This window comes from Myxine glutinosa, chromosome 4 (genome assembly GCF_964187855.1).
Source record: "Myxine glutinosa chromosome 4, kmMyxGlut1.1, whole genome shotgun sequence".
NCBI classification, from domain to species: domain Eukaryota; kingdom Metazoa; phylum Chordata; class Myxini; order Myxiniformes; family Myxinidae; genus Myxine; species Myxine glutinosa.
Genome location: NC_136264.1, coordinates 64,279 through 90,000, shown reverse-complemented (window position 1 = coordinate 90,000; position 25,722 = coordinate 64,279). Strand labels below are relative to the sequence as shown.

General features: G+C 46.6%; 1 protein-coding gene across 2 annotated transcripts; it reads left to right on the top strand.

Moving 5' to 3' along the window:
- Nucleotides 1-2,299: 2,299 nt before the first annotated feature.
- LOC137416846 (uncharacterized) lies at nt 2,300-25,200 on the top strand. Of its 2 annotated transcripts, XM_068102501.2 has the most exons (4): nt 2,300-3,241; nt 20,690-20,744; nt 20,853-23,977; nt 24,148-25,200. In XM_068102501.2, exons 1-3 carry the CDS (start codon nt 3,236-3,238, stop codon nt 21,770-21,772), a joined length of 981 nt encoding a protein of 326 aa, XP_067958602.2. In that variant the 5' UTR covers nt 2,300-3,235; the 3' UTR covers nt 21,773-23,977; nt 24,148-25,200. The 2 variants fall into 2 exon arrangements, with proteins under 2 accessions (XP_067958602.2, XP_067958601.2); XM_068102500.2 differs by lacking the exon at nt 2,300-3,241 and having other exon boundaries at nt 20,633-20,744.
- The last annotated feature ends 522 nt before the right edge of the window (nt 25,201-25,722 follow it).

Below are 25,722 nucleotides of genomic sequence, written 5' to 3'. Positions count from 1 at the left end.
TTGGCTCCACCCCATCCGGATGAAATGGGATAAGAAACGAATCCTCATATAGGAATAAGTGAATAACAACCCAGTTTCCCTTAAACACGGCATGTGTTTCTGACGATGAAAATACGGAAACCTCCATATAGGTTGTTTAACCCATAAAGCGCATTGGACCACGAACGCGATGGCGACGGGTGTTACTGTTATGCTCATGCGTCATGAATGTGTTAGTGTTCAAATGTTGTACAGTCCATGAGGCCGGTGCGCATGCGCGGATCCTCACTGCCGGGAATGGCGATGCTTGAGAATGGTTCTGGCTGAACGTGCTTCATTAAAGCCTGAATGACCGACCGATCTTTGTTCATGACTACTCATTGAAACATGGTGTCAGAAGTGAGCGAATTGTACGTCACAGCTTCGTGGTGTGAGTGATCGCTGCCGATCGTGATTACCACGGCCCCATAAGAAGGCCTAAGATCCGGTGTGCTAAGTGCAATATCCGGTGTGCTAGGTGCAATATCCGGTGTGCTAAGTGCCGACTGCTGAGGATTGTGCACGGATACGAGTTTTTGGTCCATCAAGCCAGCTGACTTCGCCGAATCTGCTGTGAGTTCCTCATACTAGTACCCGACTGCAAAGCCGCAATGAGCCGGCGAAGCCAAAGCCTCTTGCCACTATTTTACCCATCACGATGGCATCAGTGGGTTAGGTAGTTGGTAGTAGGTAGGTGTAGTAGGTACCGTACCTGGTAAGACTTGGTAAAAGAAAAGAGCAGACAGTCCTTCCCAATACCTACATGCAATAAATATCACAAGAAGCTTAAGGAGGTAACTATACGATGTGCGAGCTTAAGGCCTATTTTAAGAAATTTTAACTGGGCTTAATATACGTTTTCACAGTATGTGTGTCGTCTTCTAACTTCAGTCGCTGTCAGGACTGGTTCTCTCCGGGCACTGCGGCTTCCCCCACCAGAAGAAGTTAGCTTGCAGTAAGATCAGTGCCGACAGGTCAGACGATAGCGCCGTTTCAACGGCAATGTGTGACTGTCGTCAATCAAACCGTGTCGATGGCGCTGATTGGCTGACCTAAGCTGATCGCTGATTGGTCAGCTCACAAAATTTCGCAAATTCAGACCTAAAATGACACCATTTGCATTCTGGATGAGATTAAAATTGATAAAATTTACTTCTTTATTAATTCGGTGAATTCCGTCTCAACTTCGGATATTTCCAGCCATGAAAAACTATCCCCTACGGCCGCGAGATTTCTAAAAAATAATTCTTCGTCAATATTAGAATATTTGACACCGTTTTCACCCTCCGAAACGCGTAATGAGCTTTTTTGAAATAATTTTTGAAATGCTCGAATCTCATTGGTTCCGGTGTTTGGTGACGATTTTCGTTGAAGATAACGAGGTTGGTCTTAAAGTATTTTAATTACACATTAGAGGTGCATCAGATGGTGAATCAAACAAAGACGGGTGAAACAAACTCCTATTGAAGTTTTTCGCAATTTTTTTATGCATACTTCCGCATCCGGAAGATGGCGGCCTTCATGGACTGCCTCACAGTGCTACCTCACACAGCTGGATAATATTAGACATATCCGTGGATGACAGGAGTCAGGTTCCTATAATTTACTGTTGGTAAAAGCTGGTGTTTGAGGGCTGTGGATTCAACACACATGCACGCACACACAGACGCACACACATGCTTCAACTTTCACCAATGGATGCAAAAATCTAAATTGTAAAAGGAGCCGTGTCTGTCTCTGTGTGTCTGTCTGTCTGTCTGTTTGTTTGTCGTGTCATAACTTAAGAACTGATTGACGAATTTCAATGAAACCACTCTCAGGAAGTAAAAACAATAGGTACCAGTGAGAATTTATGAGTTGGGTAAGTGCTAAGAACAAGCCCATGAGATTTTGGTGCAGGTCCTTATCTAGATTTGACCTACCAGTGGATACAAAATGTAAACTGTTCAGTCTGGCAGAAAATTGCAGTGGTCACATACGTGATCTACCTTCTGTCTGATATCCAGTGGACAGTCAATGCCGTGGAACCCGTATTCCCAAAGGGTGTTCCATCGCAATGGAATTCCATTTTGGCCTGAAGGATCACGCTGGACTGCAATTCCTCTCATTGGGGGAAATTGAGCACAGATCTCCTCGTACATACTCAACCACTCTAATCCCGATCCAGGTATAAAATAATGAAATAATTTTGTTCCAGAAAATCAGGGAATGGAATGTCATTTGAAGTATTGTCCGAAAAGGGAGATTCTTCCCACTAAGCAGCTCCTTATCTGGGGGTCTCCATGGAGTGATAACCTGCGTCCACGCCTGGACGGACCAGGTTTATGAAATCCTCAATCGACCCAACTACTAAAACACATCAAATATAACATTGAAGTCAATGGGGAAAATTAAGCTATTGACTCATACCTGCATTTTTACTGATTAACTCTCCCCATTTTCATTTTACTCATACAGAGACCCAATGAATATTTGTGTTTCATTTTTAGGTTATAACTTCATTTTCTTAAAAGCAAAATCACCATCTTGAGCTAACATTGCAGCATTTACAGTTAAGGAAATGACACGCACCAACCATTGTTATGTAAAGGGTTCCATCAGGCTTTTAGTGAACAGACTTCCTGCTTCTCTTGAGAATGGATGAGTGAGATGACTGCGGCCTACCTCGGGGTCCGACTACCTGTGTGGAGCTCAACCTTCAAATTGATGAACTGGACTCGAACCTCTTATCAATGGAGGTAAGTTTGTTTGTTTGTTTGTTTGTTTATTTATTTATTTGTTTGTTTGTTTGTTTGTTTATTTATGTAATTATTTATTTACTTAACTTTTTTTTTTTGTTATTATAAGATTGAGACTCATGTAAGAGTTAGCAACCTTTCTTTTAATATTCACAGAGCTTGATTTATCCATATAATAAACTTGTTTTAAATTTATACATTGTTATTTTCTCTCACAGGAAATTGTATCTGAGATATGAAATGAAAATGCTGCTTTCAACACAACTTGCGGTGAAGCTATTGATTTGTTTGAAGACATTTTGAACAACCAAGACCCACAGAACGAGTTCTACCTTGATGACCCAGCCAAAGAGTTAAACCTTGGAGACTCTGAAAACTGGTTTCATTTTGGAGACTATACCTGTGGGGTCTATCTTGGAGACTCTCCCTGTGTGGAGCTCAACCTTCACCTTGATGAACCTGATTCAAACCTCTCATCAATGGAGGTAATATTTTATTTTAAATATTTTATTTTACAAAACAAACAAAATTTATTTTTTATTTGTTTGTATATTTATTTATTTGTTTATATATATATATATATATTTTTTTTTTTTGTTGTTTGTTTGTTTGTTTGTTCTGATCATGTGCTTGTTTCCCACTTCTTTACCACATAATTACTTTGCCAAAAGATTACCACATAATCTTTTCCTTCTTTATCCCCACTTTCTCATTTAAATCTCCCCCCTGATATTGGTGCCATCTAGTAATATTTTCAGTGGACTTTGCCATTCTTTATTTTCCTCCTCAGTGCATGGGAATTTGTTTCCCAGTACCTTGTCTTTTCACCCTTGCCTCCTTCTCTCTTTTCTCCCCCTCCTCTTTCAACCTTTTCTCTACTTTCTCCCTCTCCTCCTTCTCCTTTTGCTCCCTTTCCTCCCTCTCTCTTTTCTCCCTCTCCTCTCTCTCTTCTTTTTCTCACTCTCTTCCTTCTCTCTTTTCTCCCTTTCCTCCCTCTCTTTTCTCCCTCTCCTCCTTCTCCTTTTTTTCCCTTGCCTCCTTCTCCCTTTCCTCCCTCTCCTTTTGCTCCCTTTCCTCCCTCTCTCTTTTCTCCCTCTCCTCTCTCTCTTCTTTTTCTCACTCTTCCTTCTCTCTTTTCTCCCTTTCCTCCCTCTCTCTTTTCTCCCTCTCCTCCTTCTCCTTTTTTTCCCTTGCCTCCTTCTCCCTTTCCTCCCTCTCCTTTTTTTCCCTCTCCTTCTCTTCGTCAACTCCTTTCTCATCCCTTGCTGCCCTTGAGTTTGAGCCCCATAGAATATCATGCATATACGAGGTGTGTTCAAAAAGTATCCGACCTTTGTTCATAAAAAATACTCGTATCCAGATACAACAAACTTACACTAATCTCCTTCAAAGTAGTCCCCTTGGGCTGCCACACACTTCTCCCAACGGTTCTGCCACTGTCGAAAGCAGCGCTGGAACGCCTCTTTTGGGATGGCGCACAGCTGGTCCGTCGCATTCCGCATGATGTCTTCTCTGGACTGAAATCTGGTCCCTTTCAGGGGCATTTTCAGCTTGGAGAAAAGCCAGAAGTCACACGGAGCCATGTCGGAAGAGTAGGGTGCCTGACGAAGCACAGGTGTGTTGTGTTTGGCCAAGAAACTCTATCAAATGTGAAGAATGGGCGCAAACGGCGACGCAAACGGCCGGACCTGTGGGCAGCGGACAATTGGCAGCTCCATCACGATAACGCACCTGCCCATTCTTCACATAGGGGTCCACTCTTCCCCCATTCACACCTTCGCACCATCCACTCCACTCCACAGTTTTCACCATACTCACTCCACTCCCATCCATTCCATACTCCATATATATTCCATACTATTTATTCCATACAACCATTCTCCATACACCTGTTCAGTTGCACACCTGTGAGTTGCACACCACTCCTACTGGTGCTTCCTGCACCCTCCTTCCTCCCAGGACCATTTGATCAACACAACACACAATCACCATTACTCACTCATACACTTTTCACAATACACTTCTGAATACTCTTTCAATTCTCAAACAACCACACTGCATCATCTGAACTACCTGGTGCCCTACTAAAACTCGCGCTTCCCGGTCGCCCCTTACATTATTGCGCTCCCTCGTCATTATAATCCAACTACCCTCTCTATGTCCCCACTACCCGTCCAATGTTGCTACTTAACCTTACCGTTACCTATGGTCATCTTCTCTAGATCCCTATCATTTAATCCTAACCCTCCCGGGCTAGTTTTCACTGCCATAAACCCCATAAAACTATTGCTCCTTTGCCCCCGTTCTGAGAGATGGCAAAGTTGCCATCCCACGACATCGGGTATCTTCTACTATCACCCCCCCCCCCCCAGTCCTCTGACACTACGAGCCCCCGTCGCAAGAGGCACTGAGTCCTGCCTCGGCATCTAGAGCCGAGGCGATCCACGAGGGCGCCTGCTCGCCGGCATAAGGTCTTATACGGTCGGCATGGACGATCCGAGGGAGGGCCCGTGGCCCCATCTTGATCTTAACGACCACGTCACAGACTTGCGACAGGACGACTCCCGGGCCTTGCCAGGGGGAGGTGAGTTTCGGGCACCTACCCTTCCACCTCCGGGGATTAAAGAACCAAATCTTCATCCCCGGAGCGTACTGACTCCCCTGGCTCCGGTCGTCGTACCTGCGTTTCATCTTGGCCCCCGCCAGATGGAGCTGGCGGCGGGCGAAGGCATGGACCCTCTCCATGCCTTCCTTCAGGTGACGTGCGTAACCCTCCCTCGGCGGGATATCTGTGGTGTCTGGCACGGGACCGCATAGCAAGTCGGCGGGAGCCCGCAACTCCCGCCCATACATAAGCAACGCTGGACTGCATGCGGTGGCCCCGTGCTGGCTGGTTCGGTAGGCCATCAACAAGTACGGGAGATGTTCGTCCCAGTCATCCTGACGGGTGGTGGTGAACAATGCCAGTTGTTGGATCAATGTTCTGTTGAATCTTTACACCATTCCGTCAGATTGTGGCCGCAAGGGCGTGGTCCTGGTTTTTCGAATTGACAGGAGTCTGCACACATCTTTTAGTAATTGGCTTTCAAAATTTCGATCCTGATCGGTGCGCAGCTCCTGTGGAATCCCGTGCCGACATACAAATCCTTCTACGAAGGCCTGCGCCACAACCCCGGCTTCTTGGTTGGGGAGGGCGTAGGCCTCCGGCCACTTGGTGAAATAGTCCATTACAACGAGGATATACTTATTACCTTGGCGGGTGCGGGGCAGCGGTCCTAGAATATCCATAGCCACCCGCTCAAGGGGGGCCCCCACCTGGTGTAATTGAAGGGGGGCCCTCATCCTCCGTGCTGGTCCCTTTTTGGCAGAACAGGCGTCGCATCTCCGACACCAGTCCTGTATGTCACGCCCCATATTCACCCAATAGAACCTCCGGCGGACCCGAGATGTTGTCTTGGTCCTGCCCAAATGGCCGCCGGAGTGGGTACCATGCACCTGTTGTAATATGACGTTCTTGAATTTGTCAATGACTATCACCAGCCAGGAAATTCTATCAGAGGGAACCTCCACCCACTTGCGATACAAGATGTTATCTTTCAACTCCAGGGTCTGCCACTGAGCCCAATATGCCTTCGTTTGCGCCCCGAGGAGGGTGACCTCTTCCCCCTTTGGTCTTTGCCCCAATCTGACCCATTTGAACACCGGCCCCAGAACGGGATCCTCTTGCTGGGCCGTGCTCCATGCCGTGCTCCATGCCAAAGCTCCATGCCATTGTACTAGGACGTCATCCTGGTATACTAGGCATGATTGCCATGGCATGCCGCCTAGTACATGTTCCATCAATCTTTCAAAGGTGGCGGGGGCGTTACACAAACCAAACGGCATCACAGTGAACTGATACAGCCCCTTAACTGTGGAAAATGCCGTTTTCTCCTTCCCTGTCCGATCCATCTCCACCTGCCAATACCCACTCTTAAGGTCCAAAGTTGTGAACCAATTTGAGCCCGCAACGGCATTGAGGGTGTCATCAATTCTTGGCAGGGGATATGAGTCCTTGAGTGTCACGTTGTTTAGCTGGCGATAGTCCACGCAGAAACGCGTGGTGCCATCTTTCTTTTTAACCAGCACAACAGGTGACATCCAGGGACTTCCCGAGGGCTCGATCACGCCTGTGTCGAGCATCTTTTCAACCTCTTCGTCAGCTTCCGCCCTCTTGCTCCAAGGGAGCCGTCGGGCGGGCTGACGAATAGGCCGGGCCTCACCGGTGTGGATCAGATGTTTCACCAGGCCCGTACATCCAATATCCTCGGTGGCCAAGGAGAAGAGATCCAAATGGGATCCAACCAGTTTGTGTAAGGCCTCCCTCTGGGTACCTCCCAACTCTACACTACTACGATTTACGATCTCGCAAATGGGATCGGGCCAATTCCTAATATTTATTGAAGGCTCCCCCTGGGGCCGGCTCGGCTGGACGTTCTCGCCCCTCACTGACGCGACTTCGCTAACTGGGGTGCAGCCAGCTACCTTTGTGCCCCTCACTATAGTGTGTGGTTCTGTGCTAATATTAATTACTCGGACGGCCACCACCGGCCCGTCCGTTTTTACAAGGGTGCGACCCATGATTAAACCAGGTATGGATCGCGCTGCCACCGGTTCAACCAGGCCGCAGGACTCCTGCCATGTTGGGCAAGCTGACCATTGGGCCGGCACTATGGCCTCGGCCCCCGGAGGGATGGTCACGGCCTCAGGAGCCTCCTGCTCCGTCCTCTCGGCCGTGCTCACCCCCTCCAATGGTAGCTCTTCCACTCCCACTTGCAGGATCCCCCGGCTCAAGTCGATTTTACAACCGCTGGCAGTCAACAAATCCAACCCTATTAAGCATGGGTCGCACACCTCCGCCACCCAAACCTCTATCTCCTTCTTTACCGATCCCAACTTGAGGGTCACAAAACCATGCCCTATGATCGGGGCCGTTACCCCGGTAGCCAGCTGCAAACTATGATTTTACAGACGCTGGATTTTACCCCAGCCGTCTGCACTCGAATCAAGGATCACGGGGCTGATGATCGTTGCGCTGGCTCCCGTGTCCACAACGGCATCTACCCCCACGCCGGCAATTTTGCACCGAATTGTTAAGCTACCGATTCCAATTTGGCCACAATGAATGAGCTGTCGCGTCAATGAGGGCTCCTCTCCATCCCCTACTGCCGAACACCGCCCTGCATACCCGGCACGTACTAGTTTCCCGGGCCCTGGCGGGGGGGGGGGGGGGGGGGGTGTGTGTCTGAGGTCGGCTAGGCCGATCGATGCGGGGCGGAGTTGAGGGCATCGGCTGGCGGGGACCGTCCCGGCGCGGAGCTCGACACTCCCACGCACGGTGACCCAGCCGAGCACAATTATAACACCTCACCTGGTAAGGTGCTTGCCTCCGGTATTCCAAATTTCCCCCCCTGTATGTCCGAATTGGGGTACTCTGTCGTGGACTACCGGGTGCCACCGCTGGAGCCGCCTGCCATGGTCCAGGTCCCGCTAGGCGACGATCCACCAGCCTCCGAACCATGCTCTCCAGGTCAGGGCCCCCGTCGGGGGCGGGCCCCCTAGGGGGGCCGCCCCCCATCATGGGCCCTACCTGACGCACCGCCACTGCGTGGCACTCGCCTCCCTGGGCCAGGGGCCTCGCTGCTTCCCAACGGGCTGCAGCGTCGGCCGCCTGACTCATGGTCTGCGGGCGCCACATGGCGAGCTGTTGTCGGAGTTCCAGATCCCGAAGGGCCTGGATAAAGTGATCCAGCGCCAGGCTTTCCTGGGAACTCGCTGCCATGTCTGCGTGTGCAATCCCCACTGCACGGCGAATGTCGTGGGCAAGCTCCCCGATGGTCTCCTGGGGCTTGCGTTTTCGCTGCGCAAGCTGGGCTTTAACAAGCTCGCTTTGCTGCTCAATACCAAAACGATTAATTAAGGCCGCGCGGAGAGCTGACAGGGTGAGAGCACCCGGTGGTAAAGCTGTCAGCACCTCCGCCGCGGCACCGCGCAGTGCCCCCACAAGGTGTACTCCACCTTCGTCCGGATTCCAACCATTGCCTCTGCACACGTACTCAAACTGCGCCAGGTATGCCCTCAAATCACTCTTGCCGTCGTACGGCGCGAGTGGGACCTTGTGGGCGCCCGAAGGCCAAACCCCGCGCGTCACGCCTTGCGGGATCAACGTGGGACCAAACCGTTCGGGCTCCCACAGTACGCTATTCCCGGGGGGCTCCCGCGCATCCCCCGTCCCTCCAAACACTACCCCTCTTGGTGTCGATGCCTGGGTCGCCCTTCCGCAACCCGCTACCCACTCCATACCCGCACACCCTTGCTCACCAACACCCCCCTCACTCCCCATAGCCAGACCTCCTTGCACACCTCCTTTATCCATACCCTCCGGACCAGTCATACACCTCACCATTGGTCCCTCACGAACACCCGGGTCTACACCAACCCCCAAGCCGACTGAATCTCCCCTCACACCATATACATTTTCGAGTATAACGCCACTCACCTCGGCACCTCGTCGTCGCTCCTCCTCTGTCACCTGCAAACTCTTTAGTTGGTTAGCAAGCACCTCATCATGATTTGAGCACAGACCTTGCACATATTCCATCACCTCCTCCTTTATCTTCTTTTTAGTTTCCCTCCGTCTCTTCTTAATTTCACTCACCCCCTCTTCCACTTCCTCGAATTTCTCCCTTACCTCCTTCATTTCCCGGTGCGCCCCCTCGATCTCTTCCTCTAACGCCACCTTGACCGTTTCTATGTGCGGCCTCACCTCCCGGTCTTTCGTCTCCATTGCTTCCGTCACCTCGTCCAACCTCTTTGTCAATCCCTCATGTACCATCTGACATTCCCTCTTTGTCGCTATAAGTTCCTTCTTGATGTCTTTCTGCGCCGCCTTTAACCCCCCGATTATTGCAGTGTTCTTTTCCACTTGATCCACTAGTTCCTTTTGTCCCACCGTCAGCTGCTCCACTCCCCTCGTCAGATCTTCTATGCCCTCCTGTAACCTAGCCGTACTACTTCTCACCTCTTTCTCCATACGCTTCTCACCTCGCTTTACCGCCTCGCGTACCACCGAGACATCCTCGCCCACACCTCATCTTATCTCCTCCCCCATCTCCTCCCCCATCTCCTCCATTTCTTTAGTAGATGCCGCCCTCATCTGTTCCAATTCATTCCTCTGAGCATCCATTTTACCTTCCAACCCGATTTTCACCTCCTCTATCTGGTTCCCCATCTGTTTGATTTCCCGGGCGGATTGCTCCCCTATTTCCCGCAATTTGTCTTCCATCTTGTCTTCTAGCCCCATTAACCCATTCTTCACCCCTTTTATCCCGTTGTCCAACCCCTCAAATTTATTGTCTAACCCCTCAAATTTATTGTCTAACCCCTCAAATTTATTGTCTAACCCCTCAAATTTATTGTCTAAACCCTCAAATTTATTGTCTAAACCCTCAAATTTATTTCCCATATTGTTTAACCCGTCTCTTAATTGCTCACTAGTACCCCTCGCTTCGTCCCTCATTGCCCCCAATTGCTCACTGGTACCCCTCGCTTCGTCCCTCATTGCCCCCAATTGCTGCCCCTGAGCCCTCGTTTCTTCCTTTTGGGTGTCGAATTTGGCCATTATTTGCATCATAATTATTTTCATGTACTCTGGCATCTCCGGCTCGGCTGCTGCGACCACGTGCGAAGCGCCGCCATTTTGTGTCTCCTCAACCATGTGCGCGAGGGCACCATCGTGTGCACCTGATCCCCCCGCAACCACATTACCATTGCTCTCCTCCATTTCCCCCATATACATATCCCCAAGGTCCTGGGTCGACTCTACACCCTCTAATTCCCCCACCGGCATCCCGTCGCCTTGACCATCCATGGCACGATTTTAAATTTAGATGTTAGAAATAAAATCTCGGGCCACTCGTAATTTTGAGCGCGCTATTGGCGCTTCAGGTCCGAATCCCGCTCCTGACACCAATTGTTACGGAACCGAGTACGGCACTCCCCTTATGGGGGGGGGGGGGTTAATCCCCCCCCCTTCTATTTTCACTGGCCGTCTCCGCTCCTGACGCTACCCAGCTACCTCCGGAAAGGCAGGTGCGCAGCCCCGTTCGTACCGTGGACAGATGTTAATTGCCGAGCGGTTTTAGCAACTGCGGCACGAATTATTAACAAGGACTAGACCCGATCCTTGAACGTTGGCCAAATCGTGCCACAGGTTTTCAATGGGGAAAAGACAAAGACGAATGGATGTGAAGAAGAGGAAGACAGCAGTAGGAATTACGAATATGATTTATTTGCTATTATTTACAACCAAAATAAACCAAGGAGGAGAAAAGATAATAAAATAAAATACAGAAGAAGAAGAGGACACAGTGCAAATGAGCTTACCTACTACTAGAGTCCCTTTATAGAGAGAGTAGCGACAACTAACGATTTGACGCCATTTTGAGTCCATTCAGTGCGGAGCCGCCATATGGCGCTAGTGCATTGAACCGTGTATTCCATTATGTTCTCTATGTATGAGAGATGGGAATGGTCTTTTCCATGTTGATAATGAACAAATTATGTGAAGATGACAAAATAGAAGATTTATGACAACTAAGAGCCATATGATAAAGAAGAAAATCACAGAGCTGGTTGTGATTTAACAGTCACAGACATTTAGAACCATGACAAAGAAGGAATGAACTAGACAGGTACACGTGCTGCTTATTTCAGCCTCATTTTAATTTCAGGGAGGCGAGAGCGAGACTCGAACTCTCACCTCCCTGCTTATACATGTACATGCACAATACAATGTTAAGAGTTATCTTTGTATTTCTGCAGTTGTTTGACCTTGTTTATCGTGTGTGGGTATATATTTGTGTTTGTTTAATTTTCATATTTAAATTATTAATCTAAACTTTGCTGCATGTTGCCGATCATATATTAATCCCACCAAAAATAGATTAGCCCACCTACCCCCGGCCCCCTCTTTCCCTCTCTCCCTCTATCTCTCTCTCTCTCTCTCTCTCTCTCTGTCACCACCTGCTGGCCGTTTGTATGCTGGTTGTACTGTAATGGCGTCTGCTTGTGGAGGCCTGTGAGTGCTCTGTGTTGTTGCTCCATTCCCCCCCCCCCCTCGTTTTCCCCCCTCCGTGTCCTTGTGCCTGTTCGTGGAGTCTTCCTGGTGATTCCCATATACGTTGAGACGGGAGAGAGAGCCGGAGAGCACAGGGTGATTGCTGGTAAGGGTTCGCCGTTTTTGGGCGTCGCCCGATCGGTGTTTGCTCCTTCATCTTAAACCTCTATTTCCTTTTTTCCTTTCGTTTATCTTTCCTTCAGTTTGTTTTGTTGCCTCCCTTTTCCGAAGTTAGGGAAATCGGAGAGGTCTGATTACTTCCCATTCCCGGAGTTCGGGTAGGGAAGATTATATTATATATTCACCCTCCCCGAGTTGGGGAGGGGTTGTAAGTGCAGCTGTTCCAGCATGGCAGCTGCACTATCTCGATTTACGGCCTTTCAGAGCCTGACCCGTAAGCACGGGTTCTTTTGTGTACCTCCGGAACGTGAGGTTAGTGTCGAGGACGTTGTCCTAGCAACCGGTCGTGTTGTCGGGATCGACAAGGTTGTTGCCGCTTCGCGGATGAACAAGCGGATCGTTATTTTTTTGGCCGACGTGGATTGTGTCCCACAAATTGTCGAACAGGGTTTGACAATCGATCCAGATTTATTTGTTATGATTTCCCCACTAGATAGCCTAGCGATAAAAGTCGTGATATCCAATTGCCCCCCATTTGTATCCGACGATGTACTAATTAAAGAATTGTCCCGATACGGTACCATCGTGTCTCGTATCTCCATGATTCCCTTCGGGTCACGAAACAACGATTTAAGGCACGTGGTTTCATTCCGGCGGCAAGTGTTTGATTTTAAAAAATTCCCAGAAGGATTTAAACCTTATAATAAAATTAAAACATCAACAGAACGAATATACAGTGTACGTGTCCACCAACGTTCTAAAATGTTTTGGCTGCGGACAATTTGGGCATGTTAAGCATGACTGCCCCTGAAAAGAGAATTCTCCACAAGTACAACCTCCCCTCCGAACCGGGAATAAGCAACCCCCCCACCTTCCCACCACCGATCCAAACCCTTCCACCACCGACCCAAGCCTTCCCACCACCGAACCAAGCCTTCCCGCCGCCGAACCAAGCCCTCCCACCACCGAACCGAACCTTCCCACCATCGACCCAAGCCTTACCACCACTGATCCCAATCTGTCTACCACCGACCCAAGCCCTCCTACCACCGACCCAAATCCCCCCGCCGTACCCTCTTCCCCTCCCCTTGAAACAGGGGCCCCTCCCTCTACTGAAGGATCTAATTGCAGCCATCTCCTGTTAACGATAGACCTCACCCCCCAGGCGACATCGTCCAATCACAGCTTGTTGCCTGCTATAACTGATCCTACCTCTCTCGCCGTGGTAGCCGATGGGAATCCCCTCCCGATGATCACGTCCTCCCCCCCCCCCCCCCCCGTCCTCCCCCCAAACCCTTGCAATCTCTTCCCACTAACCAGGACGAGTTTCAATTAGTCTGCCCAAAAGGAAAAAGACATCTACAAACAACAGATGAAAACGGTCATCTCCTTAAAAAAACCTACAACTGAAAACCGACAGCCCCTCCTCTCTGCCCTAGATTTGTCCCTCGTCACAGAAAATCGTTTCTCGCTATTGGAGGACATAGATGTGGATGAATCCTCGCCCTTGTCTACTGACCTAGAAACTGATATGGTTGAACCGCAAAAATTAGTACCCCCCCCCTCCCCCCCCCTCCCCTGAAGATGGCTCATTTCTCTCCCTCCCCGTCCCCGCCCTCTATGGACTATGCCCGATCCGATAACGTGGAGGGATGTGATGATGGTGAGGAGATAAATGATGAAAACCAGTGTGACACACCATCTGAGCCATCTGATATAGATGACTCTGTTAGTGAATGTGGTAGCCTTAAGGAAGAAGAAACCCCTCCAATCCCTCCCTCCGAGATAAAAAGGTTTCTTAAGGACACATTCCGAAAAAGGAATGTTGTTATAGAAACCTTTTTTCCGGAGCTACCTGATTTTATACATTCCGCTAGACTGATGGTAAAACGGCCCCACGTTTTTAATTTCAATTCCTCCCAACGTCACCGTTTAAAGAAGTGGTTGCAAAAAGCTAAGAATGAACTGCTATCAAAAAATTGAGTGGTGGTCACTCCTCCTTGTAGCTGTAATGAGTTTTTCCATTTGTAGCCTGAATATTAACGGAGGATGTAGCTTTGTCCGTAAAGTTCAAGTAAGGGATTTTTTATTACAGAAAAAAGTTGACATTGCCCTCTTACAAGAGACCCATGCCAACGACTGCTGTGTCGCAGAGTGGTGCAGGCTCTTCCCCGGCCTGTCCTTTTTTTAGTAACGGTGACTCCCGCAAAGGCGGTGTCGCAATAATTCTTAGCCCCTCCTTTTCGCCTTCATCGCTTAAATTCGACGAAATAAACAAGGGATCCCTAGCATCCCTAGAATTCCACTACTGTGCAAAATTATATACTATTTTTAATATCTATGCCCCAAGTACGCCTGTAGCTCGGCGAGTTTTTTTTTATGCCCTTGGGACACACCTAACGTCCCTCGACAGCCAAAACGCCCTAAAAAACCAAGGCAATCATGTTTGTATTGGTGGAGATTTTAATTGCACCCTCCAACCCCAACTAGACAGGAACAGTGCAGAGCCCCATCCTGCCTCCACAATCCCTCTCACCAAATTTTTAAAACAAATGAATTTGACAGATATATGGTGGGTACAGCACCCATCAATCAGGCAATACACATGGTGTCGATGCATTCAGGGTTATATTGTACTTGCTCGCTTGGACAAGTTTTATATTAATCCTCCACTTGAACGCCTCGTTCTGTCATCCAAAATTTGCCCATCAGGATTCTCGGACCACAGCGCAACATTTCTCAAAATTTCTGCCCCCTGCCCGAAACACAAGAGTGCTTTTTGGAAATTTAATAACAACTTACTTGATGATAGTACCTTTAAGGACATTTTTCCAGAATTTTGGAATATTCTAGTTGCCTCCCAAGGGAATTTCTCAAACCTCAGACAATGGTGGGATAATGCCAAAACGCACATCAGACTGTTCTGCCAACAATATCGTGCGTATGGTGTTCAAGAGGAAAGAAAAACCACAACCTTACTTGAAGATGAAATCCTGGAATTACAGGAACAGCTTCAGGGAACTGCAAGTGTGAGCTACCAGGGAATGAGGCAACAAATCCATGGAAAAACGGCCTTACTGAATTCCATATCCGAAAGGCGAGCACAAAATGCTTTATTGCGCCTGAAGATGAGGTACATACACGACCTTGATGCTCCGACCAAATTCTTCTTCAGCCTTAAAAGGGGGGCCTCTTCGTCAATGATTACACGCTTGCTCCATGATGGGGAACTCCTTTATGAAGATGGCAGAATCAGGGAATGTGCCCAGAAACATTTTAAACAACGGTTTATGCGGCATGACATTAACCAGGATGCAATATCGGAACTTGTTTCTAACCTTCCAACATTGGCGGAGGATCAGAAGCAGCAGTTGGAGGATCCTCTTAGGTTACCTGAGCTCACCGCTGCCTTGAAGGCCTTGGAACCTGATAAAGCCCCTGGACTGGATGGGCTGACTAGTGAATTTTTCCAGTTTTTTTGGGACGCCATTGGACCTCACCTACTGCGGGTATTGAATGAATGTTTAGAGGATGGACAACTGCCGTGTAGTTGCCGGAGAGCAGTCACCACCTTAATTCCTAAGAAAGCGGACACTCAACTTATAGAGAACTGGCGTCCTATTTCTGTTTTATGTACGGATTTTAAAATTTTAGCCAAAGCCTTGTCTAATCGAACGAAACCTTTTATGAATGTACTAATAGGAGAACATCAATCCTTTTGTATTCCTGGACGTACTATTTTTAATAATATCTTTCTTATCCGTGATACCATTCGGTTTTGTAACAATTTTAATATGAATGTTGGTCTATTTTTCATCGACCAAGGAAAAGCCTTTGACTGTATTGACCACATGTACCTTTTTAGAGTTTTAGAGAATTTTGGGTTTGGACCTATTTTTATCTCGTACGTTAAACTTTTGTATTGTAATATATCCAGTGTTCTTAAAATTAATCAAGTATTGTGTAGCCCCATTGCTGTACAACGGGGAGTACGGCAAGGTTGCCCGCTATCTGGACTTTTATACTCTCTTGCCATCGAACCTCTTCTGCTCCAATTACGTACGCACATTTCTGGCTTCACTGGATCAATTCTTACCACACCGCTAAAAGTCTCTGCCTATGCAGATGATGTCTGTATTTATATAAAAAATAGTGCTGACGTCACTGCGGTGGCTCAGGCACTAAAGACATATTGTCAGGCTTGTTCAGGCCAGGTAAACTGGAAGAAGAGTGAAGCCATTTGGATAGGACCTGGAGATTGCCCACCAATTGTCCTACCAGGAGGAGTGAACTGGCAGAAAAGTGACATTAAATACCTTGGTATTTTCCTAGGAGACAACACCTTTGAGCAGCAGAACTGGGTGGGATTACCGGACAAGGTAATGGCAAAACTGGCCTGCTGGAAAGGACTTCTTTCTCAACTTTCGTACCGCGGAAGAACTCTCGTCATTAACAATCTTGTCGCCTCTATGCTATGGCATAAGATGATATGCCTACAACCGCCCGGGAGCCTTCTTATTACACTGCAAAAGAGCATTGTCGACTTTTTCTGGAGCGGGAAAAACACTGGCTCCAACCCCCCGTGGCATACTTACCACTCACTGAAGGTGGCCAAGGTCTTATTGATATCCGCAGCCGGATTATGGTCTTCCGGCTTCATATCGTGCGCCAACTTGTATATGGAGATGAAGCCCTACTCTGGAGGCCTCTGGCTAACTGCATATTGCAGCTTACATGCAAGCTGGGTTACGACCGAGAACGTTTCTTGATGAACCCTCATCAAATCGATTCATCCTTGCTGCCCACCTTTTACCAAGGGGTGATGAACGCCGGGCAAGCCTTGTCCTTTTCCCGTGAAATGGCAACATACAACATGGAAATGTTGTTGAATGAGCCCCTATGCTACAACCCCTTCCTGGAAAACAGCTTGAATAATAGGGGACTCGTTCAACGTTTTGTTGATGCCAAGCTGCTGCGAGTGAAAGACCTCATGACAGAGTCTGGGAGCTGCCGGCTGAGTGCTGCCGCTGTGGCACAAAAAACCGGAATAAAATCTGTCAGGATCATCTCTCGGTTCCTTCAAGGGATATCCACAACGTATCGTAATACCTGCGAGGAACTTGGCCCTTCCCCCGAGGAAACAGCGGGTGACTTCCCCAAACTCCTAGTCTTCAGCCCGCCACTTAATCTGTCCCCTGGCCTGAACAGCCCTGATGATACTGCATTATCCCTTCCCGCCTTTCCAAAGAAAACTTTGTACAACGCGTACGTTAAAATTTTATACGCAAAAACATTTTCTGAGCACCCGAGGCTTCGATGGTGGGATGTTTTACCCCCAATACCCCCCAATTGCCCCAATTGGCGAAGTTTTTATCTCTTGCCTACTCCAAAGTATGTTGGAGATATTCAATGGAAACTTGTACACTGGATTTTACCTTGTAATGTTTTACTGAACCGGTTTTCTACTGCTAACTCTAATCTATGCCCTTTCTGTGCATCCATTGAAACCCTACCGCATATATACCTTGAGTGTGAACGATTGCAACCTCTTTTTACATTCCTTCAGGAACGCTTTGTGAAGCTTGGTTCCCTCTTCAATCACAATGTTTTTATTTATGGTGTTTTAGGACCGTCTTCCCTTAGAAATGTGGTTTTAATGAATTTTTTAAATTGGCCAGGCCAAGTTTGCAATTTATAAATCCAGGAAGAAAAAAATGGGAAACGCTTCTGACTCGTCATATGATGTACTGCTCACCTTTAAGGCTCTTGTAAATGCAAGACTAAAGCTAGAATACCGGTTTTTTTAAATGAACAAGAATTTAACATGTTTTAAAGAAAAGTGGGTTTTTAATGATGTCATATGCACACTTGATGATGATGATTTGATAATAACTTTTCCTTGAGACCATTTTTATTGTGTTTTGGTTCTTTATGACTGAACATAACTGATTTTTTGTACTCTTGTAATAAAAGGAAGAAACAGTCAGTCTCTCTCCCTCTCTCCCTCTCTCTCTCTCTCTCTCTCTCTCTCTCACACACACACACACACACACACACACACACACACACACACACACACACACACACACACACACACACACACACACACACACAATCTCTAATACATATACAAATTACATATTTACAATCACACACACACATACACGCATGTGCTAATGCACACACATACAAATTATAAATTGAAAGTCACATATACAAACACAAGTTAATGTCCTCACACATTCAAATCAACAGAGACAAATACATACATTCAATGCATGCCCCCCCCCCCCCCCCCCCCATGTTTTACGAAGGTCTCAGAGACCATTGTGAAAGGCTTTGAACTCATTTACGATTAATACTCAAACCGTGAACCTGTAACCTTCCACTTTTATAGCAAATTACATAATTTTGTTAAAAACAAAGCATGTCATTCACTCCCTTCTATGCTTCTATACTTCTATGCATAGAAGGCTCCCTTCTATGCTTCTATGGGGTGTCCACCATCACAGTTTAGTAGTTGCCGAAGACGACAAGAAGAGGCCATTTCTTTGGGTACAAAGCTTGTTTATTGTACAGAAATCTCCAGCAACTGCTCGCGAACGGAAGTCGTAACGGCTTATATAAAACCAAGAACCCTCTTCGGAGGGCGTGGCTCCAACAGCCGCGCGTGCGTCACGACCACACAACCAAAAGCCCGTGTGCGTGGGTTAGACCAAACATATCGTATTGGTAACCGTCACATGCGGATAAGTTAACCGCGACATGTGAATAAGATAACCGCGACATGTGAATAAGGTAACCACTACACCTTCCCCTTCAAGTGCTAATTAATCCACGAGCAATGGATAACAAGCCTGTAAAGCCAAAGCAAAGGCCAGTCTCACTCGCAGCACACAAATATACGCATATGGGACCATTACCACCATCACACTGACCTGGCAGAGAACTGACGAAGAAGTTACTTTCCATCCAACACGACTGACTCTGTTCTCCCAGATTTTCCGTCTTTTAGCATCTGATGGAAATCTATACATCTTGAATCCCTTCTCCGTTCTATTTGTGCACCCACAGGTGCTACAACCTGTCATTTTGTCGTAAAATCGATGTAAAACACGAATGAGAACGCTGCGTACAGCGGGAACGTTAAAACGCTGACCGATATGCGTCTGATCCTGATCCTGTCCGCGATGGACTCAAAATGGCTCCACACAATCACGTGACTAGATTTTTCCGGACCCTCTATGTCGCAACTCTGTATATAAAGGGACTCTACCTACTACAGTCTTACTTAACCCCAAGGACAAGACACACAGAACAAACTCATGTACACAGAAGGATGGAATGGAGGCAGGAACGAAGGACTGGAAGGAGAGATGAAGGTTCAGCTGGAGCAGATGGTTCGGGCTTGATCCCGCACGGGACGTCGGGCTGGACCTCGACGGCCACCGATGCTACCGATCCTGGTTCCCACGTGGTAACGGGTCGAAGCTGCCTGGTGGAGCCAACGCTGCCTGGTGGAGCCAACGCTGCCTGGTGGAGTCGACGCTGCCTAGTGGAGTCAAAGCTGCCTGGTGGAGTCAAAGCTGCCTGGTGGAGTCAAAGCTGCCTGGTGGAGTCAAAGCTGCGTGGTACTGCTCGTGGGGCTCCGTCACTTCCCTCGCTCTGGACTCATCTGCCGCATCTCTCTCTCCGACTCCCTCAAAGGCTTCCGCACGCGCTTTTATAGCGCGCCTCCAGATCAACCCGCGCCACGCCCGAGCTGGTCTCTCACCGGTCCTGATTGGCGGGTCGGGGCTCGCTGGCTCCACCTTGTGATGACGATCGGCGGCCAACGCCCTGGATTCGGCGGCTCCTCCCCCTTCTTCTCCGATCTGACCGCGTGTTCAATGGAGTTTTGCGGCGAAAACCACAAAGCAGCAGCGGCGAATGCAGAAAACCACACGCAGAAAACCGCCCAATGCAGTTGGCAATTGATGACAAAAGGTGAATGCGAAGGGAATCTACCTTATTTGAATTCGGTGCAATGGAGTGTCAATTAATGGAAGACAAAGCCTTAATCTAATACACATAATAAGGAGATAACTACTGAACAAGGAGATCTATGATTGGCTATGTGATTGTATGTGGAATAACTACGGGGACGACCTTTAACCTTTACACACCAAATGGAGGAAGGAGGGTGATATTTACAACAAGCTTCATTACACTTACAATGATAATAAAAAAACACAACACCATTCTCAAATCCACAACACTATATATATAATGGAGTGTCACCTCATGTGTGTAGAAAAAGAACGTCTGGAGAAGTTAACTATTTTGGTGTGGTTGAGGGAAGCAGAGGCAGGTAGACCTTGTATGTACTAGGACAAGGCAGATGGCGTAAAGGCCGCAACCAAGCTGTCTCGGCGAGAGCTTCGGACAGCAGTGGACAATCGGGATGTTTGGAGAAAAGTCATGAATTTTACCGGAAGTCGGACACAACTTCACGGGAGTAAATAACCAGATAATGGAGTCTGAAAATAGAACAAACATGACAAGTCAAATTGATTAATCCTTTGCTTTGTGCAGAAGTTGTGTGAAATCGAACAAGATGTTACATGGCATGAGGTCCTTTCTTAACGTGTGTTGTCTGATACTTTTTGTGTTACAGATCTTCGTTGGCTTCCAGAATCAACGACTTTACAATATGATGATGGAGAAGTTTGGTAAGTTATAGCTCCTGGAATTGAGCACGAATGTACACCAATCACAAGATAAATTTATATGAAGGAATTATCATTCCGTCTCATGATTTTGTTGTAACTCATTCACAGACTGCCCTGACTCCATGAAGAGAAGAAGCACAGTGAGAAGTGATGCCGAGATCCCGGAAGTGAATGCTCCTGTCCCGATTGCGGAGTTGCAAGAGCATCACACATCACAGTCACGTGTGGAGTTGCAACAGAACCCAGCTCGGCAGAACCAGGCGACCATGCCTGTGATTGGTAATGTATCCGCGGTGAACCAGGAAGATTCCACATCATGTGGCAACAGATCAAAGATAAGTGAGAATGTTTTTCTGGGATCTCTGCCTACTTGGTTCACAAACGAGCACAACCAGGAAGTGATCACGTTTCATTCATCCCAAAGTATAAACACGCGGCGACATATGATTGAATCGGTACCAGGGAAAGTAGGGACAAACAACCCACTAGGAATATCTATTTCTATACCAACTCAACAAGGCAACATCTCTTCGTCAGTTGAGAACTTCCCGATGAAGTCAATTCAAAATTTATCGAAAGGACCAGTGAAAGGCTCACCAAGGAAATCTCCTCATCCCGTGAGAACAACAGGAGAGAAGATAAATCTTTCTGAAATGAACTCGACAAAAAGATCCCCAAAGAGATCTTGTGAACCCATGACAACACCAGGGGAGGTGATGAATCTTTCCAAAACTCCCTCTGCAGAAAGCTCCCCAAAGAGATCTCATATACCCATGAGGATACCAGGAGGGAAGATATATCTTTCCAAAAGTCCCTCCTCGACAAGTTCCCCAAGGAGATCACATTTACCCATTTGGATCCCACCAGGGAAGAAAAATCTTTCTGAAATGAACTCTACGAAAAGATCCCCAAAGAGATCTTGTGAACCCATTACAACACAAGGGGAGGTGATGAATCTTTCCAAAACTCCCTCTGCAAAAAGCTCCCCAAAGATATATTGTGAACCAGTGATGACACCAAGAGGGTAGATAAATCCATCTTCAACTAGTTCCTTGAAAAGCTCTCCAAAGAGGTCTTGTGAACCTGTAACAATACCAGGAGGGAAGATAAATCCTTCCAAAACTCCCTCCGCAAAACAATCACCAACAGTTAAAGGTTCACCAAAGAAATCTCCTCATCCCATGAGGACAACAGGATGGAAGATAAATCCTTCCAAAACTCCCTCCACACAACAATCCCCAACAGTTAAAGGCTCACCAAAGAAATCTCCTCATCCCGTGAGGACAACAGGAGGGAAGATAAATCTTTCCAAAACTCCCTCCACAAAACAATCCCCAACAGTTAAAGGCTCACCAAGGAAATCTCCTCATCCCGTGAGGCTAACAGGAGGGAAGATAAATCTTTCCAAAACTCCCTCCACAAAACAAACCCCAACAGTTAAAGGCTCACCAAGGAAATCTCCTCATCCCGTGAGGCTAACAGGAGAGAAGATAAATCTTTCCAAAACTCCCTCCATGAGAAGTTCCCCAAATAATTTTTGTTTACCCATTGTGAGTGAATCCCTCAAGGGAGTGAGTTATTTTTTACGATTATCTCCCCACTAAAAGCTCCGCAAAGAGATCTCGTGCACCTGTGAGGATACCAGGAGGGAAGATATATCTTTCCAAAAGTAACGATACCAGGAGGGAGGATAAATGAGACGTAATTCAAAACACCTCACCACCACATAATTCAAAACACCTCACCACCACTTAATTCAAAACACCTCACCACCACATAATTCAAAACACCTCACCACCACGTAATTCAAAACACCTCACCACCATGTAATTCAAAACACCTCACCACCACTTAATTCAAAACACCTCACCACCACATAATTCATAACACCTCACCACCACGTAATTCAAAACACCTCACCACCAAGTAATTAAAAACACCTCACCACCACGTAATTCAAAACACCTCACCACCACGTAATTCAAAACACCTCACCACCACGTAATTCAAAACACACCACCACGTAATTCAAAACACACCACCACGTAATTCAAAACACCTCACCACCACGTAATTCAAAACACCTCACCACCACGTAATTCAAAACACCTCACCACCACATAATTCAAAACACCTCACCACCACATAATTCATAACACCTCACCACCACATAATTCATAACACCTCACCACCACGTAATTCATAACACCTCACCACCACGTAATTCAAAACACCTCACCACCACGTAATTCAAAACACCTCACCACCACTTAATTCAAAACACCTCACCACCACATAATTCATAACACCTCACCACCAAGTAATTCAAAACACCTCACCACCACGTAATTCAAAACACCTCACCATCACATAATTCAAAACACATCACCACCACGTAATTCAAAACACATCACCACCACGTAATTCAAAACACCTCACCACCACGTAATTCAAAACACCTCACCACCACATAATTCAAAACACCTCACCACCACATAATTCAAAACACCTCACCACCACGTAATTCAAAACACCTCACCATCACATAATTCAAAACACATCACCACCACGTAATTCAAAACACCTCACCACCAAGTAATTCAAAACACCTCACCACCACGTAATTCAAAACACCTCACTCATAAAGAAAGGGGGGTTCAGGGCTCACCTTCAAATTTAACATTGGAGTCAATGCGGAAAGAGCTAAAATAACTTACGAACTCACTGTTTTTCACCCAGATTTCATCCTCTTTTTGCCTGTCTACAAATATTAAATCCTCAATCGACCCAACTACTAAAACACATGGAATATAACATTGAAGTCAATGGGGAAAATTAAGCTGTTGACTCACACCTGCATTTAACTTATTAACTCTCCACATTTTTCATTATACTCATGCAGAGACCCAACGAATATTTGTGTTTCATTTTTTGGTAATAATTTAATTTTCTTAAAAGCAGAATCACCATCTTGAGCTAACATTGCATCGTTTCCAGTTAAGGCTTGCCCAGGCTTGCCCAGGGAATTTCCACAGGAAATGACACGCACCAACCATTCTTATATAAAGGGTTGCAGCGCAGGCTTTTTTAAAACAGACTTCCTGCTTCTCATGAGAATGCACTGCTGTCCACAGTTTGAGTGGGATTATTGCAGCCTACCTTGGGGTCCTACTACCTGTGTGGAGCTCAACCTTCAAATTGATGAACTGGACTCGAACCTCTTATCAATGGAGGTAAGTTTGTTTTGTTTGTTTGTTTATTTGTTTGTTTGTTTTTTTTGTTTTTTTAAAATAAGATTGAGACTCGTGTAAGAGTTAGCAAATTTTTTTAAATATTCACAGAGCTTGATTTATTCATATAATAAACTTGTTTTAAATTAATACATTGTTATTTTCTCTCACAGGAAATTGTATCTGAGATATGAAATGAAAATACTGCTTTTGACACAACTCGGGGTGAAGTTATTGATTTGTTTGAAGACAATTTGAACAACCAAGACCCACGCAAATCAAAACACCAAACCACCACGTAATTCAAAACACCTCACCACCACGTAATTCAAAACACCTCACCACCACTTCATTCAAAACACCTCACCACCACATAATTCATAACACCTCACCTCATGTAATTCAAAATACCTCACCACCATGCAATTCAAAAACACCTCACCACCATGTAATTCAATACACCTCACCGCCATGTAATTCAAAACACCTCACCACCACATAATTCAAAAGACCTCGCCACCACGTAATTCAAAACACTTCAACACCACCTGGTTCAGGTGACAGTTCAAGCCGATGAAGCCTTTGTCGCTCCTGTGTGAAGCGGGGCCATCGCCGTAAAATACAAAACACACAGGAAATGGCGCTTTTGCTGAGGCGCGGCGGTGATGGTCTTTGTTAACCCTCGGCCAGGCAAAGATCCCCGGAGGGTTAACGAGCCTGGTAAGTTCTGCAAAACAGTTGTCCTTCACACGAGTATTGTGTGCGTCACCTGGTGGGGACGGTCACCCTCGACTTCGTGATTGAACCAGAGTGACCTTCATTTCTCAGGTCACCCTGGAATGGTCATAACATGAATGTCACCCTGGAAACATCCCTGGCATCAGTTTTGCTCACAAGTGAGGAAAATCTTGAACTATGGAGGGACGGACGGCTTAACAGTTAGATGCAGTGATTCAATAAATCACAAGAACGCATTCATGGATCATTGACCCGGAATTTGTCAGGCAGGTTATTTTGCTAAAAAAAAGGAAAAAAAAGCATTTATCTCTATTGGATTATTTGAGGTGTTTTATTTTTTTTTTAAAGTAAAAAAAACCCCCTGCACCCCATAAAGTCGAGTCTTTCAGACCCGGCATGATTTTTGTTTCTCTAACTGTTTGCACAACTACATTGTTTTTATTTGCATGACCTTTCATATGTGCTTCAAATAAAGGGTAATAAATGTTCCTGTGTGTGCATTTTATTTTTTTTGGTCTTTCAGGATCGCGGGGAAAATGTCATAAAAATGAATGTACATGTACAGTATGAGAGGGAATGTTTGTGCATGTATGAGAGGGTCTCATTTCTAAAGTAAACGAGTTACATTCACGAAATTCACACACAATGTAGAACACACATGTTAGTTCATATCCGATGTTTCAGCTTCCTACAACTTTCTTCCTCTGATCTACAGCCTCCACAATTGTCCCAAAATGGACATTTTGCAGGTGTCATAAATACAACAGTTTTTTTGGTTTAAACTTTTTCCTTTTAGGTCAGATACTTGAAAATACACCAAAGTGTGTAGAATGCCTTATCGAGATAGAAAAAATAACAATGAGAGTTGTCCGTTGGGGTTAACTCCAGAAATTTTGGAAAAAGTGTGATTCTCAGGTACTTTTTAAACTTGAATGTTTGCACATGTATGAGAGAACCTCATTTCTAAAGTAAAGAAGGTACATTCACGAAATTCACACATGAAGTAGAAC

Bases quoted from the DNA above. Each gene is read 5' to 3' on its own strand.
- LOC137416846 (XM_068102500.2), top strand. From the start codon at position 20,642: ATGAGGTCCTTTCTTAACGTGTGTTGTCTGATACTTTTTGTGTTACAG. The intron at 20,745-20,852 runs GTAAGTTATAGC...ACTCATTCACAG, and splicing joins TATGATGATGGAGAAGTTTG to ACTGCCCTGACTCCATGAAG.